This window comes from Parasteatoda tepidariorum, chromosome 3 (assembly GCF_043381705.1).
Source record: "Parasteatoda tepidariorum isolate YZ-2023 chromosome 3, CAS_Ptep_4.0, whole genome shotgun sequence".
NCBI lineage: Eukaryota > Metazoa > Arthropoda > Arachnida > Araneae > Theridiidae > Parasteatoda > Parasteatoda tepidariorum.
The window spans coordinates 7,887,550-7,906,775 of record NC_092206.1 but is presented as its reverse complement, the minus strand read 5'-3'; the positions used below and the strand labels follow the sequence as shown (position 1 = coordinate 7,906,775).

General features: G+C 28.2%; 1 protein-coding gene across 6 annotated transcripts in view; it reads left to right on the top strand.

Annotated features, from left to right (window-relative positions):
- The window catches only part of LOC107449961 (apoptosis-stimulating of p53 protein 2), a 30,632-nt gene extending 12,779 nt beyond the window's left edge, over window positions 1-17,853 (top strand). For 3 of the 6 annotated variants that reach the window (XM_016065654.3, XM_043041976.2, XM_071178291.1), the window contains exons 6-12: window positions 333-374; window positions 3,883-4,439; window positions 7,171-7,367; window positions 11,133-11,266; window positions 12,257-12,423; window positions 14,086-14,285; window positions 17,393-17,853. In XM_016065654.3, coding sequence (XP_015921140.2) covers window positions 333-374; window positions 3,883-4,439; window positions 7,171-7,367; window positions 11,133-11,266; window positions 12,257-12,423; window positions 14,086-14,285; window positions 17,393-17,449 — 1,354 coding nt within the window. In that variant the 3' untranslated portion in view covers window positions 17,450-17,853. The remainder of the gene's footprint in view (window positions 1-332; window positions 375-3,882; window positions 4,440-7,170; window positions 7,368-11,132; window positions 11,267-12,256; window positions 12,424-14,085; window positions 14,286-17,392) is intronic. The other 3 variants (XM_016065655.3, XM_071178292.1, XM_071178294.1) reach the window with 1 other exon arrangement.
- Window positions 17,854-19,226: the final 1,373 nt, after the last annotated feature.

The following is a 19,226-nucleotide window of genomic DNA, read 5'->3' as shown; positions in this document are numbered from 1 at the left end:
GAGCCTGAAATTAGCCCCTGAAAAAGGTTGGGGATAAAAGTTTGAGCTAAAAATTTTTTTTTGAATCATTTATGAAATTTTTTTTTTTGTATTTTATATTATGGACAGAAGAATTTCATATTTGGATAAAAATTCGTTTTTAACAAGTGCGAATTCAGAGTCAAATTTATACTCTGATTACACAGAATAACCACCATTTTGAATTTAAAAATATGGAGTCATCTAATCACAAGAGAGAAAAAAATACGGCGTTGTGTTTCATCCAGTTATTATACTGTTTAGATTTTGTTAGAAAGATAAAATGTTTACATATGTAACTTTTTCATTCTCAGCAACTACAGAGAACGTTTGCTGTATTATCAGTGCATCCCTAGGTAAAAGCTTGTATTTTACTTCCATTATTGGCTTTGAGAAGCATGAAGCTTTTATATTGTCCTTTTTAATATAAACGATTCTGTGTTTACATTAACATTTACTACCTTAGCTTTAATGTTTAATGCATTATTCATTGTGTATGCCATTGTTTTAATCTTTAACTGCAGTAGTGATTAGATTTGAATTTTGTGTGAAGTTTGACTAACTATTGTAAGCAGGGTCATCTTAATACCAAGCTGGGTCCCTGGGCACAGAAATGTTTTGGGCCCCTGTAACATAAACACATTTTTTTTACCCCCTCAAAACTCAATGAACATAAAATAGATCATTTTTAAAAAATGCATAATTTTTAATAAAATTAAAATAAAATTGAGATACTAACCAGTTGCAATCCTAAATAATAAAATAATTTTCATAACCAAGAAACTAATTAAAATAATTAAATAAAAAAATACAAGGATATAGCAAAAAAATTCAAAAGGTATGAATTATTTCCTCAAACTATAAGAGCCTGTTATTAAAACATATTTCAATGCACATCAGACATAACCAGTTTAGAAGTTGCTGTCCCATATTGCTGAGTAATTCTAAAATCTTTCAGTTATTACTTAATTTAACTATTTACAAATACTAAACAGAGTTGGTGGTGATCAAGCATGTTTAGAGACATTATGACTTAGAGAGTTGAGTACCTAAAAATTTTATTTCAATGTGGAAAAATAGATTTTGGTTGACTTTTTAAGTTTTCCAGGTGATAAACTATTCAAGTCAGGGCTCGAAAAACCGCCCGTCCTCGGCGGTCAAAAATTCCCAGGGGACAACGAATTTCTCGAATCCGACGTCCACTCGGACGGCCATTTTCCCGTTAATTTTCGTGATACATTTTCAATTCTTATTATTAGAATTGATGTTTTCTCTGTCTGGGAGTACTGCAGTGGTTGAAAGAGGCTTTTCAGCAATGAACTTACAAAAAAGAAAAAAAAAGACACATTACTTACTGGTCTTAAACAAGAAGCGTTAAACGTGATTATGAACATCTACCTAAATGGAAAACCCCTTTCAGATTTCTGTGCTGAAACCTCTGTAAATCATTGGCTTGATTGTAAAACTGGCAAACGTCATATGTGATTCATTTAAAAAACGCAGTTACCTGGGATAAATTGACATTCCAGATAACTTGACCTTTGTCATTTAAATTATTTCATAAAAGAAATACTAGGTTATTATTATTAACTTAGTATTTCGTTCATTACTGTATAATGTAATCCAAGTAACTACTAATTCATTGTGCAATTTATATAAATGTTTGTAATAAATAAGAGAAAATTATAATAAATGTTTGTAATAAATAAGAGAAAATTATAATAAATGTTTGTAATAAATAAATGAAAATTATATTTTTATTTATTTAGAAGCTACGGGTTAGTTTCAAAGGAGGACGGGTACATTGTTGGGCGTGCCGTCCTCGGGGACGGGTAAAATTTCTGAGTTTTTTCGAGCCCTGATTCAAGCCATTGGTGTTTGCATGATAATCAATCACTATTTGTAGGGGAAAAAATGCACACTTTTTACACGAGAATATATTTATTTTAAAAAATAAATATATAAATTTTTTAATACAATTTATAAAAAATAAGATTCTATACTATTCTTAAGATTTTGATTCCTTTATAAAAAGTAAGATTCTAAAGGCCTATAACTCAGTTAAAAAAAATTAAGGTGGTTATAATAGTTTTTGATAAAAAGAATCTTGTACACTTACTCCAATTTTTAATTACTTTTATATGTTTAAAAAATATTTCAAAATTCAAAGCTGGGTGTTACAAACATTAGGTCCATAACAGACAGTTTTAAATTTTTAAAAAAGAATTTTAATTTCTAAAATTTAGGTTAGTGTAAATGACACAAAGATTTATTTTCACAAAAATTATTTGAACTGCTCAAATTTTATTTAACTGAGTTATAATTTTTTTAAATTCTTCTAATACAACATTAGTAAACGATAGAATTGCCAATTCTTAATTTTGTGAGAAAATTTATTGAACTTTTTGAATGCACCTTGTGAACTGTGTTCAGTTCTAATCAGAGTTGGCGAACTATGGAATCAATTTTTTTTTATAAACTTCTCCCATAATTCAATACAGCTTTGAACGTTGTTAATATATTTGTGAAGATTCAAAACTTCTACTTTAGCTATAGATTTCTCAAAGTATGGATCATGTTCAAATATTATACAGTTGAAAAAAAAATTTAAAAGGACTTTTAAGAATATTTTATCAGATCTAAAAATTCTGAAGGATATGTTTTACTATTGCTTTTGTGATATATTAACTATATTTTTAGTTTATTAAACGTTTTAAAAATTTTGTTTGATAATTCCTTTTTGATGGAATCCTGTTCAGGAACACTTAAAATAAGATCTTAGTGGAAGATTAATATGTTATTTAGAGTTTTGAGTTCTTTAATGATGTGTAATAATTTTTTTTCTGCAACTTTACTTACAGTTATAGGTATATAATTCTATAGATATTTTATATTGTATTTTTTTATCTACAGCCGTAGCCTACAGTTGCAGGTACATAGTTCTTTAGCTTTAGGTATATACATTCTTTACCTTAAGCCATAGGTNGATTATCCGGAACGATCGGGACCATCGCTATTCCGGATAACTGATTTTTCCGGTTTTCTCAATCGCTACAAAAATCGCTAAAAAATCGTTTTTTTTATTGTTAAACCCAACTAAAAAAAAATTTGGAAATAATCTTAAAACGAAGAAAAAACGAAGTAATACACTAATGATTATTTCCAAAATGATGGTAAGGTAAACATCTTTCAAAATAGAAAGAAAAATCCTAAAATCTTATGAGGAAAATTTTTTTTTGAAAATGGCGGGAAAATGTATCGAATTTCCTTCCGGTTTTTTGGTTTTCCGGTTTTCTGATTTCCGGATAACGGGTTCTGTACTGTACATAGTTCTTTAGCTTTAGGTATATACATTCTTTACCTTAAGCCATAGGTATAGAAAAGTTATTCATTCACTCAAGTCTTAATGTAACATAGTTTCTGCCATTTTTTTTTAAACAAAAAAATAAAAAAAAAATAAAAAATTGATAGAAAGGGAAAAAAATATACAGTTATAAATATAATAGTTTTTTTGTTTAAGAAAATATGTTATAAAATTGGATGTAATTTACTGTCTTGCTGTAAAATGAATTCAATTTGCATGAATTATGTTACTTAAAAACTATAACTTAGTTCTGCTTTAAAATACAAGAACACTTATTAAAAAATATTTTTACATTACATTTTTAAGATTACATACATTATTTCCTTTGTTAAAACATTGCCTGTACTCTAGATTTTAAATAAACATCTGCATTATTAAAACTAAATATTTTTTATACTTTTTGCATGGTTTGTTTGCATGTTTTGATTATTCAAGTGTTTTGCATTTATCCTATCTGTTATTTATAATGTACATAATCTATAATATTTTGCTTGTTCCAGATTTTCTAGTGCAACAGATAAGTTAGAACAGCCTCCTCCTAAAAGTAAAATAGCGACTTACTTTCCGAAACCTAGTGCACAATCCGATGCAAGTCCTCAAGCAGAAAATCGAAACGAAAGTGCAGACTCAAATGACCCTCCGAAACGCAAACCCAATTTCGGGCAGCTGCCGATTAAGCCGAAACCGCTGACAATCAGGAAAACTCCTGGACTGGAACCTCCCAAACTTAAAGTTCAGTCAGTAACTAGTACCAGCTCTTATCGCAAGAGTGGTACAGACTCTCAACACTTAGTGTCTCAGCTGCAAAGCTCTATTCCCCCAAGTCACTCTTCTACTGAAGCCAAATCCGAAAGTGAAGTCGTTAGTTCAGAGCCTAAAGCATCGGCAGAAAGCATTCCTATAGGTGAAGTTGCACCTATGCAGAAAATATCTGAAGAATCTAATAAAAACTCTGATGTGAAGCTGCTGCAGGAATCCCGTATTGCTGATTTATCTAAGAAAACAGAAACAGATGAAACTGATTTTCTTCAGCCAGAGACTGTTATTATAAAAGACGGTAATTTTTACTTAATTTTTAAATGTATTTTTTGTTCTATATCATTGTATTGCCATTTTGAAGTTCAACAATGCTGCTAGACTGAAGAAACTACTTAAGATCCTTAGGAGCCATATTTCTAAGTCCCTTTTTACTAAAAGCTGCCCCCTATTTAAAAATAAGAATTCTTTACTTCATTATTCATCGATTAATATTCACATTCATTATTATTCTATTTTATGAGTGCACAGCTTTGCTTTTTTGAGTGACGGTCTACTTGTACAGTAGGTTGACGAATGTTTTACAGAGCTCCCATGGGTCAAGGAAAACCTTTAATTGTCAGGGAATTTTATTTTAACTCTAAAAAGCAGGGAATAGTCAGGGAAAGTTGCAATTTTTTACAACAAACTTGGAAAATTCCTTTATTATTCTTGGAAAATAACCGGTCAAATGCCAGTAACTGTAATCAATTATTGATATTCGAGTTAAATAATACTAACACCTTTACAATTATTTTATGAAATTTCATTCTTTAGTGAAACTTTCCATGTTTTCATTCTATTATGTATTTGCTCGCAAAATTTTCTGATGAATGTAAATATGGTATGGATTTTCTTTGAAATATACCTGGAAAAGTCAGAAACTTTTTTTTCTGAAATTGAGTGGGTAGTTTTAGGTATAAAATTCTTTTTATAAGTCAATTTAGTTATATATTTGAATTAAAATAATCTTTATTAAAAAGTAGATTTATTGAAAAAAAAGATGAGGGAAAATTTTTTTTTTATCACGTAATACAAAGGTTTACATAAAAATAAATCAACTGTTATTTTCATGGAATAAAAGTAAAATAAAAAAATAAATATTTTACACAGTAAATGCAAATTAAATATTTTAATTAAAAAACTTTGATTGTCTAAAATGATTTAAAATAGAACGAACACATTATAGTTCAAAATAAGATTAAACATTTAGATGGGAACATAATTTTAAGTTTAGGCCATTTAAATGTAGTAAATTATGAGAGATTTTATGAATATTTATTAACAGTTTTTTAAGCTACAAAAAGTAAGAAACTTAAAAAATGAGTTTCTTCACTCACTTTCAAGTATTGTGAATAATATTTTATGGTTTCTTTCTAGTTTCTTCTTTTTTAAAAAACTTTCACTTTTTATCAATGTTTTTACTAATACATGGGCAATTAAGGGGATTTCTGTTAGACTTTATTCTTTTTCCTCACTTTTTCTTGAAATCATTGGTAAACTGAGACGTTCAGCTTTAAAGTTTTCTTTAGAGAATTAAGTATAATTTTGAATAATTATGATTAATTTTTGTATAATTTTAAGAATAATTTTGCATATAATATTTAGTTTTTATGGGCATTTTTATGATAGTGCAGCATTTTCATAAACGTTTTTGATAGACTATATGTTTTTCTAGAAAAAATATTTTTCCAAAAATTTTTCAGAAGTTTTTTTTTTGAACTTTACAACTTTAGTTATTTCTTGTTTGTAATATGGCTGTTAGTCAGTTTTTTATTAATCTTAAATATTTCTATAATATTAGGAATAAATATTATAGTTTTATTTCTCTATACCAATAATATAGCTAAATTTTTATTTTTTAATAAGGTCTAAACTTATTTATGTAAAGAAAAATATCTATTGCTGATTTTGTTACTACTATTCAGCCGCAAAAAATTCAGTGTTCAGCCAATTTTTTTGGCCAGAAATTCAGTATTTGACTTGGCCAAATCACTATTCATTACATCCCTATTGTTATAGTTTTTGTTTTAATGCAGCAGGCAGTACTTTTTTGATTTGGAACTATTATGAGTTGTTCAGTTTTGATAAAATTATATTGGAAGCTGTTAAAGATTTCTGTTTTAAATAAAATAATTCTGAAATTAAAAATAGTATATTTTATTAATCTCTTGTTATTAAATTTGTTTTTTGTTACACTTAGGTAGAGCTAATTAATATTTTTACGTGGTTTGCCATTAACTTTTTTAAAATCATTGTTTGTTTTTTTTTGTTGTTATTATTCAGGAAGCTTTAATTTTGAAATAAATTAATTTTTAGGAGCATTTTTCTCCTTGCATTAATCATTGTTTTTTTTTGTTGTTATTATTCAGGAAGCTTTAATTTTGATATAAATTAATTTTTAGGAACTGATGAGCATTTTTCTCCTTGCATTTTAACTTTTTGAAAAACAAAGTTGTTTTTGTGAATTTTTTTTGTAACCTGAAACCGCTGTGAGGATCCATGCAATTATATCTCTTTTTTAAATTGTATGGTTATTAGGTAAATTCTTCTTATGATTGGATGTTTTGTATTCTGTGTTTTGCCAACCATAATAAACTAAATCCAATTTGAGGAAGGAAAGATGCTTTGTTGGAATTTTTACCTAACCACTATTTCTCATGTAAGTAAAAAAAAAAAATATGTGTTAAAAAATGTCCATAAAACATTAATCAAATGTAACAGAGTACTATTTAGTTTCAATGTTACAAACTTAATTGTTACTTTGGCAAAATATTCATATTTAAATGTTTTAATTACATGCTTTGAAAATCCAAGTTCTAAATATCTTTATCTCTAAATTTCTTTTGTCACAAAAAATGGCTTGGGCACCATAAAAACATAGCAAGTTAAGGCTAGGAAGAAAATATATTGTTTCTTTTGCATATAATTATTTTAATATCATATTCATTTCATTATTTTATTAATCAATTACCTTTTTTTATTATCTTTAGAATTATCCGAGGTGACTGATTCTGAAGTTGGTGAAGAAGTATATCAAAGTGCAGTATTGAGAAGAATAAGAAAAGGAAATCTAAAAGGTGAAAATTCCGTCCGCAACTGTCGAAGAGTTAGCTTTGATCCACTAGCATTGCTTCTAGATGCTGCTCTTGAAGGAGAATTAGAATTAGTAAAGAAGACTGCAGCTGAAGTAATAATCACTGATTTTTGATTATTTTTCTAACCTTTCAACTTTCAAGTTATTTTGATGATTTGGGTATAGAAATTGTAATTTTTTTTTATTTTCAAAAATCAAGTGTTAAATTTTTTTTTTTACTTACAAATTTGTAAATCAAATTATTAAAATAATTACAAAATAAAATATGCTTAGTGGTTAAAAATTAATATTTTGAATTACATGCATAAAATTTTAAGGCTTTGTAGCCACTGCATATTTGCTGAGGTGGTTGCCACTCGGTGTGGTAGTGGTAAAGTTTGTTTCTAGTGGAGCATTGTTTTCTAAAAATTAAAAAAAAAAATATTTCTAAAAAAATAAATCATCTATGTAATGTTTCAGAGAACTGGATGCCACTTTGATCAAAAAATGCTGTGCATGTTGAACATCAACCTCTATCCCTTAAAACCCTCAATAAAGTGCTACCATCTATTGTTTGAAATTGCATCTAAATTAACTTTTTCCAAGATAGATTCAGGTTTGACGAAGAGATGAAGCCGAAATAAACTTCTCCCGATGGAAGTAACGAAACGATGAACTCAAAAAACATTACCCCAAGTAATACTTGGGCGTGACATTTTAAAACACCATTTCTGTGCATAAATGATAACTACATAGATTATTTCAGGCATGACAGTTAAAGGGTTAAACGAAATACATATGTTGAATAGCCTAATTTCTTTATCAATTTATGAAAAATGTATTTTTTTTCCCTACAGTATCAAAAAGGGCCAGTTTTGTTTATTTCAGTTAAATTTTATCTGTGTCATTTTATAGCTCATACTTGTAGCGTTATTCTAAAAAAATTACACATTAGACTCGTTTCCAAATAAATAACAGTATTACTCTAGGAAATATTTTTTTTCATTTCAGTTTATATTTAATTTCTTTAAGAGTATAACTTTTTCAGTTCCTTTTGATTTATATAGTGACCTGTTGTCATGAGCATTGTTTCTTTATATGAATGAGAACTAAATGGTTCTAGCAAAAAGAACTTAGTTCTCCTTGAAACCTCACTTTTTTAGATGAAATATTTTGTATCGTTACTATTTTTTAAAATCCTTTTAAGTGTTAAAGATAACTTTAAATTTAAAATTTAAATTTTTTTAGCACAAAACAAATTAATATATAAATTTTAATGAATAAATAATTAATGTATTAAATGAATAATGTTCAATGTAAATTATTCAAGTACTACTAAAAAAATTTAAAGATTGTTGGAAACCTCTTAGTTTAATTTAATTTTTATTTATTTTTTAAACTCTTCCAAATCTTTCTTTATTGAAGTCTATTATTATTTTGAGAAAAGACGAAACTCTTTATTTTTTTTTAGCTCTCTTTGGTTTAGTGACCTATTTATCTGAATTTTTGATTTTATTTATTAATATGGATTTGAAATAAATAAAATAAAAGCCTCTTCAAAGCCACTTATCTAGAGTGGGGAAAAAAATCTATATGTGAACAATAATGTTGTATTAATTTTCAATCATGAAAACTTTTTGATGCCTGTTAAACTAATAATTAATAAAGATTAAGGTTTTGTTTTCTGTTCAGTATTATATAGAACTTTTTATTTGCAAAAAATTCTGTTTTTCTTTTTTTCTTTTTTAATTTAGTGTGTCTTAGGTAATATTCTAGAACACTTTTAACCTTTTTTTAGATATTTAAGTTATTAGTTTCATCATTAATATTGTTCTATCAAATTTTATTAAAAATTTTAAATTTTCTTCTATTATATGAATGTAATATAAGCTGATATAGAGTTATTGTATTTGATATTGTCTTCATTTCACATAGTGTTTTAACAGTTAAAACTCTGGCTTTATTTGAGTTTTATTTTTAATTAATTGCTGTTTAAACCCTTTTTTTATCTGATTTTTTTTAAAATCTTTTAGCACTATACGATACTTGAACTTATAAGTATATAAATTTAATTAGCAAACAAAGTTATTATTATTACTTTAAAAAATGATAGCCTGTTCTGGATAGCATTTCTTGAACTTATCTCAGAATTTGTTGATTGAGTGTGAAATTCATTAAGACCATATACAGATTGTTCTGTAGTACCATATTAGCTTTTATCTATCATAAATGAGATACATTAATAATATTAATATATATTATTAAAGTTTAACACTTGAAATAGGTAATTTTTAGGTATGAATGGCTTTTTTGTCCCTTGTTTTGGATAACACAAACATGGCCATGACTGACACCTTTCATTTTTTGTTTGTAAGATTCTGGGAAATGTCCCTCTTAAGTGGATACCATTCCACGGGAGAAACTTTTCGTTTCTAATTTTTTTTTTACCTCCATAACTAACTTAAAGTGGAGAAAAAGTGAGCTCAGATAAACTTAGAAAAAGCCATGAAGTTTTAAATACTGAGAAGAAATTTTAAAATATCAAAATAAGAATAAATTATTAGAAGATAACTTAGAATTTTGGAATTTATAAGTTATCTTCGAATAATTTGTTTGCATTTTGATGTTAGGAATTTTTTCCCCAGCTATTGAAACTTCGTGACTTACTCTAGGCTTGCCTGAACTCACTTTTTCTTTCTTTTGAATTTTTAATTAGTAATAAAGGAGAAAGATAATTTGTGATGAAAATTCTCTTCCACAGTATGGCGTCTTCTTAAAGGGTATCACAATCACATAACATTTTCTAGCAGATGTTTTTTAGATAGTAGAAGTACCCAAATCTCTACTTTCATACTTTTGATTCAACAAACCTTATGACTTTGTGTGGGGGGTTATGACTATTAGTCCCCATGGGAGAATGTTTGGGAAGAGAAAGGCATTATAAATGGTTGAAATGGGTATGGTTGAAAAATGTTAAGGGAAAAAAATGGGAGCGAAATATCAATCTCTGTTGTGGTTGTGACAACTCTTAATATATAATATTTAGAATATTTACCAAAGATAAGGTAAGTACTTTAGGAGTTATGAATTAACATTTATGCAAAAGACAAATGAATTAAAATACAGCGAACTGTTGCTACAACTATATTCGATACAACAACTCCCTCTATTACAATAATGTTTCGTGGTTCAGACAAACTTGCATATGAATTAATGTTATCTACCTCTCAATATTGTGATATTTTTTGAAGCAATAAACCCCTCTAAAACGATTTTTTAAAAAAAAATTTCAACCTGATTTTCTCCATTTATTATTGGTTTTTAAATAATGTAAAAAAAGCAACTTATTTTTACTTAGTCATTTTTTTTCTGTCTTTTCTGACAAGAGTAAGCTCACTGCTGATTATGTACTTATCTTATTTCTTTTCACTGCAGTGAAAGATTCAAGATTTGTATTCAGATTTCAATATCCTATCCTTGATGTACATTGACCACCCCAAGACCTTCCATTCTATTCTTAGAATTGCTTCCCTTATCTCTCAAGAAGTCACAGATGTAACATTCCTGTCTGATTTCATATTTAACGATAATTACCACTTTGCAAATTAAATTTTTATAATATATAAGTATATTTATAGTTAATACATAAAAAGATATATAGTTAATACATATAAAACATTAAAATTAAAAATTTTTTTTGTGTCCCCAAAGTATGTAGGCCCTTGATATAATAATATATCCCTCTGCAACAGTATATTTATTTGGTCCCCAAAATATTGTTGTAGTGAGGTTTTACTGTATAAGGAATAATATCAGTATTTAAGTTAAACATGTTTTCATGTTATGTAAATATTAATGAGGTGTTTTGTTGACCTTCAGGTCCCTAATCCAAGCGCTGCTAATGATGAAGGAATCACAGCTCTTCATAATGCTATTTGTGCTGGTCACATCGATGTTGTTACTTTCCTTGTCGAATTTGGATGCGATGTAAATGCTCAAGATAGTGACGGATGGTAAGCAATTCTTTACTTTTCGCATTAAGGCAGGTACTGAGTTGAACTAAAAATAATTTCTTTTGAAGAATCTTCATTATTTAATATTTTTGCTATAAATAATGTTTTCCTGAATTTTGTAAGCATTTAAAATAATAACGATGAAACTTTGAAATCATATTTTACACTGAAAAGATAATGCTCCTTTGTAACTTCCAAACTTATTTAAATATACAGTGAATGCTCAATATAACATGTACTGCATATTTCAAGAACTTTGCTTTTATGACTAATTTCCAAATAACCATCAAATCGCTAATGAAAAAATGAGTTATTTTGTCCTTTCACTTTTCGAAAATATATTTTAGAGAAACATGTTTTCTGTTCTTTGATTGAGTAATGGATATGATAAATGTTTTAATTGAAGGCATTTTTATTTATTTCTGATGTAATACGGAAATGGAAAAGGAATGTTGTTTCCCTTCTTACTATTGTAACCTCTTTATTTTGTAAAACAATGTCTTGCAATCACAGTCTTTCTTCACTAGAAAAGAGAATTTCTTTAGCTGTTTTTTTGCAGCTTGCTATGCTCTTTAAAGAAAAAAAGAATAAATAAAAAAGTCCTTTTTGTTTACCATTTATTTATCATACTCCCTTTTATTTGCAACTTCTCGACTTATCAATGGTGTTAAAAAGATATTTCACTTCATAAATTTTTTTTGTGTGCGTAAAGTTACGATTCAGAAACTTGTTCAATCATTTCTGTCGTATACGCAATCTGCGTTTCATAAAGTGCAATGCAACTTAATTCACTCTCCAATCTGTAAACAAAGCAATCTAGATTTGCATGTTCATTCAAAATAGTTGTTCAAACTAAAAGAATAAGAGGTAAATACGTTTATTTCATTTTTTAAGTCTTTATATTGCTAACGTTTAAAATGAATATTTGCTTATTAAGGTGATAATTGCATCTGAAGTGTACTTTTATTTTATTGTTACATAATATTGCAGGACACCTCTTCACTGTGCCGCCTCTTGCAATAATTTACCTATGGTGAAATTTCTGGTGGAAAGGGGTGCTTGCATCTTTGCAACTACTTTGAGTGATCATGAAACAGCTGCTGAGAAATGTGAAGAGGATGAGGAAGGGTTCGATGGATGCTCTGAATACCTCTACAGTAAGTATTTCTGCATCATACATGCAGCATGGTGCATAGCATTTTTAAAAACTGCTTATTTTTAATTTACGTTTTTAAAAGCCCTTAAGGGTGCCTTTTTTATTCAGGGTTTGTAAAAAGTGCTTAATTTTCTATCTTTTAAGAGATTTTTTTTTTTTTTACTTTGATTGTCGTTCTAAATTACACAAAATGCATGATTTTCACAATTTTCTCTGTAATATTTATCAGAAACTAGTTACTTTACTGTGATTATGTAAAGTTTTTGAATTTTACTGATTTTATATTTATAAATTAAGAACTTTAAACGATAGAAAAATATAACTTTTATTCCTGCACACATCCTAATATGATTTCCTTTTGGAAAGTGATAAAAAATATTTTTTAAATGCTTAAAACGTACTTAAAAGGTGCTTATTTTTTGTTGAAAAATCTGACTCCGCACCCGCTACTGGGTTGGTGTCTTGTTTTCTCCCAGAAAAGATGTGAACTAGGTTCAGACAGCCCTGGGAAAATTGTTGTTCTAATACAAAAAATTTTATCTCTAAAAAAATTTTAATATACAGTTTATTTTAAAATAATTGTTAATTCCTTATGCCATATCAACTTAATGTTGATAAAAAAATATTTTCTTGTTATTTAAATTTAACACAAGTAACTTTATATAGTTTGTCTAAAGTAAGAACTCCCCCCGCCACAAAGTCTGAGGTCGTCTGCTGCTATGGAAGCAAGAATAGCACTCTTTACTCTAGGGCTAACACAGTAGACAAAAGAAAAATATTGCCTTTCTTTCGTTGACCCGAGTCGAAATCTGTCCTAAACAATAATCCCACACCTCTGCTTGAAATGGTTATACCTCATTTCCATAGTCACCACGAAGAGTCTAAATGAATGGCTAGGGTAGTTCTTACTTAACACAAACTATATGTTAATTTGTTTATTTATTAGTTTAATTTCCTTAAGTTTCAAAATTTGCCAAGGTAGACCCCGTCCAGAAAAATGCATTGTTTTCTTACAGAATGCGACCACTTTAAAAAAAATCCATCTTTATATCTGAGAAGATTTTTTTTACTTTTTATCAGTAATCATACTAAATTTTCTTTGTTCTTTGAAACCATCACCTTATTATTTTATAAATTTAACTTTGTAACTTTTTATACAAAATTGTAAGAAGTATTTTATATTTCGGTAATCTGGTTTTTGCTAGCAAAAATTTAATATACATGAACTAAATACAAAGCAAGCAATAAAGTTAATATTGCTAAAAAAATATATTGCTGAATTATAATAAATTATCTATAAAACAAATTATGTGTAATATACATATACATTACACTTATTGTAGAATGTATTTGGATTGTAAACCTTTCTGGTTTTGTTCAAATACATCAAGCGATATATATACATTATGCATATTCAATATTTCAAAATGAATATGATTCCTGATGTTTTCCGACAAAGAATTCAAAAATAAGTTTTTTAGTTATAAAATATGTTTGTAATCAGTATTTTAAAAGGTTAGACTGAAATATTCCCATTATGTTTGAAGATTTTTAATATCAACTGTACCAAGGCAGATTATTATTATTATTTTCAATTCTGCGATTGTTTTTCCACTGGGAGAGAAACTTTCCTGTCTGTAATATCTTGCTTTTTTGCTTTTAGGTTTACAGGAAAACCTTGGAGTTATGAATAACAGTGTTGTGTACGCTGTGTATGATTATGAAGTTCAAAATGCGGATGAACTGAGTTTTCGAGATGGAGACATGCTCACTGTTTTGAGGAAGGGGGATGACGAGGAAAGTGAATGGTGGTGGTCTCGTTTCTTAGATGAAGAAGGTTATGTACCTCGTAATCTCTTAGGAGTGAGTATTCCCTATTCTTTATAATTTACATATCTTAATTAAGTATATTTCTTCGAAAAATATTTCCAAATTATCTCTATTCTCCTAACATAATTATGTACAGACGTACCTGCAAAGTCTTCTGTTTTAACGAAGACTCTTATGATTTACTACTATCTCCTGTTTACCCGTACATTCTCGAATTTCTCCGTATTTGTTGGAAAATTTCTTTTAAAAAATTTTGGCGATAAAATATTCGCTGGTGGCAAAATGACTAATCTTATTCCTCAACAGGTATTGCCAGTACTGCAGTATGTTGAGTGGTGGCTCAAAGGATAGACTCAAAGGATAGAGATCTTCCAATGTGGTGAACCGAGTTCGAATCTCAGCAATGGCTAGTCTGTACAAATTTTACATCCGGCTTGCACTGACCGTAGTGCTGACATAAAATATCTTCAGTGGTAGATGAATCATGGGTTAGAGCATGGGTGCAAGTCTTCCGTCCCCAGGACGGATTTCCGTCTTTCGAAAATGTCCGCGGACAGAAGTAAGACGGAAACAAGACTGACTCGAAGACGGAAATCGGAATTTTTTTCTTTCCTTAAAAATATTTTTTAGGTCTACGTTATTGGTCTACTTTCTTATGTCCTGTTGTTTTATCAAAAGACAGATGAATAAATATTTTTTGTTCAGTACTTAAACTTGATGTATTATGGTAAAGCTTTCTTAGATAGTTTGCATATGTCGAGGGGGTATTGTGTATGTTAGGTATTTTAGTCAAAAAATTTTCAGACTTGGCCTTTTTTCCAACTTGCACCCATGGGTTAGAGTCCCCTTGCCATCAGGCTAACTGTGGGAGGTCTTAGTGGATTTCCACTCCATGTAGCACAAATGAATGTAAATCTATCAAAAAGTCCTCCACGAAGGCAAATTTCTCCCAATACTTGATCCAGGAGTTCCCTTGTCTTCTGGATTGGGTTCAAAATTACAAGACTACAGAGTTGAACATAAGTAGTTTTGAACCTTAAATTTGGTTGGTTGTTCAACAACGGTTATAAAATAAAATTGTTTAAGTGATTATATATAATAGTTATAATTTTTTTATTTATTAAGGTTTATATTCATATTTTTTACTTGTAAATGTAATTACCCTAAATGTAAGTGCTTATATTATTTCCAATTTTGAATTTCTCTTTTTGGCTTACATGACTATGCATGATGTATCAAAACTTTACTCGTTGGCCTAAAAAATGTCAGTAGTAAAATCTCCGTTATTTTATTTCTCCAATGTGGGCAGGTATGTATAGATACATAACTGGACAGGGTTGTCACTTCCTTGGGAGAACAGGGAAAACCTGAAAAATACAGGGAATTTAAAAATCACCTAAAATAACATGGAAAAGGCAGGGAAATTTGATTTTTTTCTTTATGAACTGGGAACCGAGATGATTGTGCTCCGAAAAAAAATCCGGACTTCCGGAGTTTTCGGTAAACGCGATCTGAAAGTTTCCAGAAATCCGGTGTCCAAATTTTCAAGAAATTATTGATCACATTTATCCTTGTATAAAAAGATTTTTATATTTTATTTAGAAATATTAGAACTCTAATTTATGCTTGGCATCTCTTTCATTTGTAAATATTTTTTCTAGTAGAATAATAAATGTGTTTAGAGATAAAAGTAAACTTATGCATAATTATTTATTTAAATTATGCAGCATGTAATTTATTTAGAATTTCATGTTTTGAAAATATCAATGAAAGCGTAATCTTTGGGATATTTAAGCATGATATTTCAGCTATACTAAACTATTTCATTTACTATAGCATTATTTAAGTATGTTCCTTTTTTTTCTCTTAAGTTTTTATAGGAATTAAAACTAATAGATTTAGTTAGCCAAATATAGCTCACACAATAGCACAGTAATTGTTGCGTTTCCTCTTAACATATTATGTATAATGTATACAGGGAATTTTTTTCTTCTAAATTTTAGTGGCAACTCTGCTGGAGTTAGTATATTTTTGTAATTCTACTTTAAAAATATATAAAGCAATATATGTTTTGGTTTTGTAAAATAAGGGTGCCAACTTAGTAACTTTTCCTTTTTCGTCTCAAAATTAGAAAACATCTTTTTAAAATGGCTAATAAAATCAGATTTTTTTTAACAGCCCTTTTATTATCTATCTATTGAGCATTTTTTTTCACTTTCTGCACAAACCTTACCTTAATGTTTCCACATGTGAATCAATTTATTTGTTCTTAACTGCTAATTAGTTTCCTTATATGTTTCATCTAATTTACTAAAAAATTCTCAAATTTTTTATGAAAAATTAAATTAACTACGGGAAGTCAATGAAAAAAAATTAGTTTTTACTTATTTGGTTGCTTAAATCTTAATTTAAGTATGTAATAATGCTTAATAATTGTAGCCTAATGCAATGCTTAATGTAAAATCCCATGATTTCATTACTAAATCTTATGATTATTTTTACAAAATAAAAATGAATCCTTTTATTATTATGTTGCATGATGCATAGCGTTTTTAAAAAGTGCTTAAAGGTGCTTATTTTCGATTTTCGTTTTTTAAAAGCTTTTCAAAGTGTTTTTTTCATGGGATGTTTTTAATAAGTGCTTAATTTTCCCTTTTCGAAAATGAGATTTGTTTCGTTACCATGCCAATTTTAGACACCTATTATGCAAAAACGTGCTTTTCACATTATTCTATTGAGCGTTTTCACAATTCATTCGACAATCTATTTCGGCATACCATAGCGTATGAAAGTGCCAATAATTTTACATGTTTGATGTAGTACTTACGAGGCCGCATGTGCATCTACTGAGCTGGGTTTGAGGAGATTCTTGCACTCTCATGTACTATTCTCTTCACCCTCTGATATAGAATCGAAAAATCTCTTGATCATTTTATAATGGCTAATATAGTCAATAAAAGAGCTCTTAGTCAAGAACTAATTATTTTGTCATAATCATGTAAATTCTTTGAAAATTATTTTGAATTTTGTCAATGCATATATTTCTTGAAATATTTTTTGAGTACTTAAAAAGGATTTATTTTTGTTCAAAGATTTGGCTACACACCCTGTGTTGTTAATTATTGTAAATTATTTTGCAGTTATATCCTCGTGTGACTTGCAAGAAGGATCAAGAACTTGCCAAGGCTGCTGAGTAACAAAATATTTTTTTCTAATTATGAAGGATGACCTTATTTCATACACAGAATCTTCTACATGTGATACACTTTGATGAATCTCAAGATTGTGGTGCCTTTTTCAAGTGCCATGCCCATTGTCCTCTATGTCATTGGAAGTTTACATGCCATAAGTGCCAAAACTGCTTTTTACACGCCATTTTTTGAGATGCTGTTTTACTTCCGTCCCTTTTTGCACTCATTGAATAATAAATCATGATTTTTTTAGAATTGCAATATTGTTTATATTAAAATATTCTCACCTAGTGGCTATTTATATTTGTGAATGAAAATAAATTATTTTTTATCGAAATTTATAAATTGCCTTCATTGTTATAAGTGCCTATTTGCCATGAAATGTCAATAAAGATTTTAGATTAAAAGTCTTTCTGACTCGTGTGAATCATTTTTTATTTTAATAATCACTTTGCTCCTAGTTTAGTTTTTAGTCTAGTTATTTTACTAAAAGTGTTGTTGATCTTGGAAAAATTATTTTAGTTTTAAATAATGTTTTGTCTATGACCAGGAATGGCAAGTTTCTTCCGGAGTGGAAAAACTGCTTTGAAAGAAATACTCGTAGCTTTCTTCCAACTCAAGTGGAAGAAATTTAAAAAAAACTCTTTTTCGAAAAAAACAGCATTAATTCAGTTTTTTAAGCAATTTATAATTGTAATCTAGTTTAAATAATGAAATTATTTTTAAGCTGTTTGATATGTTAACATAGTGCTCGAAATTTGGGTTTTCTTCTCTTTTTAATTTAGTGTGTCTTAGATAATATTCCAGAGCATTTTTAACCTTTTTTAGTTATTTAAGTTTTCATGGTGCATAGCGTTTTTAAAGTGTGCTTAAAGGTCCTTATTTCCAATTTTTGTAATTTAAAAGCCCATAAAGGTGCTTTTTTTATTGGGTGTTTTTAAAAAGTGTTAATTTTCCCTTTTCAAAAATATTTTTTTCTCTTTACTATTTCTATTTTTTGCTTTGCATTATCAGGGTGCGTAGCGTTTTTAAAAGTGCTTAAAGGTGCTTATTTTTGATTTACAATTTTTAAAAGCCCTTAAAGGTGCTTTTTTTTATTCGGTGTTTGTAAAAAGTTCTTAATTTTCTATCCTTTAAAAATCGATTTTTTCTTTGCCTTATCGACTATCGTTCAAAATTACAAAAACTGCATGATTTTCATAATTTTCTCTGCAATATTTCGCAGAGAGTAATTATGTCATCATAATTACGTTTTTGATCATGATAAGTTTTTAAAAATGTTTTTGAATTTTATTGATTTTATGTTTATGAATTAAGAACTTTAAACGATAGAAATTTTTTTATTTTTATTACTGCACAGATCCCAATTATGATTTTTTTGGAAGGTGATTAAAAATATTTTTTGAGTACTTGAAAAGTACTTAAAAGGTGCTTATTTTTTTAATTGAAAAACTGGCTACGCACCCTGATTATGCAAAAGCGTGCTTTTCACATTGTTCTATTCAACGTTTTTTACATGTTTGATGAAATACTATGTGTAACTCTGCTCCATTTTGAAAAATATTCTCTGTTTCAGACTTCATTTTCCCCCTTCCGATATCGAACTGAAAAATCTCTTGATCATTTTATAATGGCTAATATAATCAAGAAAAGAGTTCCTTGTCAGAAACTAGTTATTTTATCATGATCATGTAAAGTCTTTGTTTTGCATTTTGTTAACGTATAGAGTGCTTAAAAGGTGCTTATTTTTTGTTTAAAGATTTTTGCACCCTGATTAAAATAA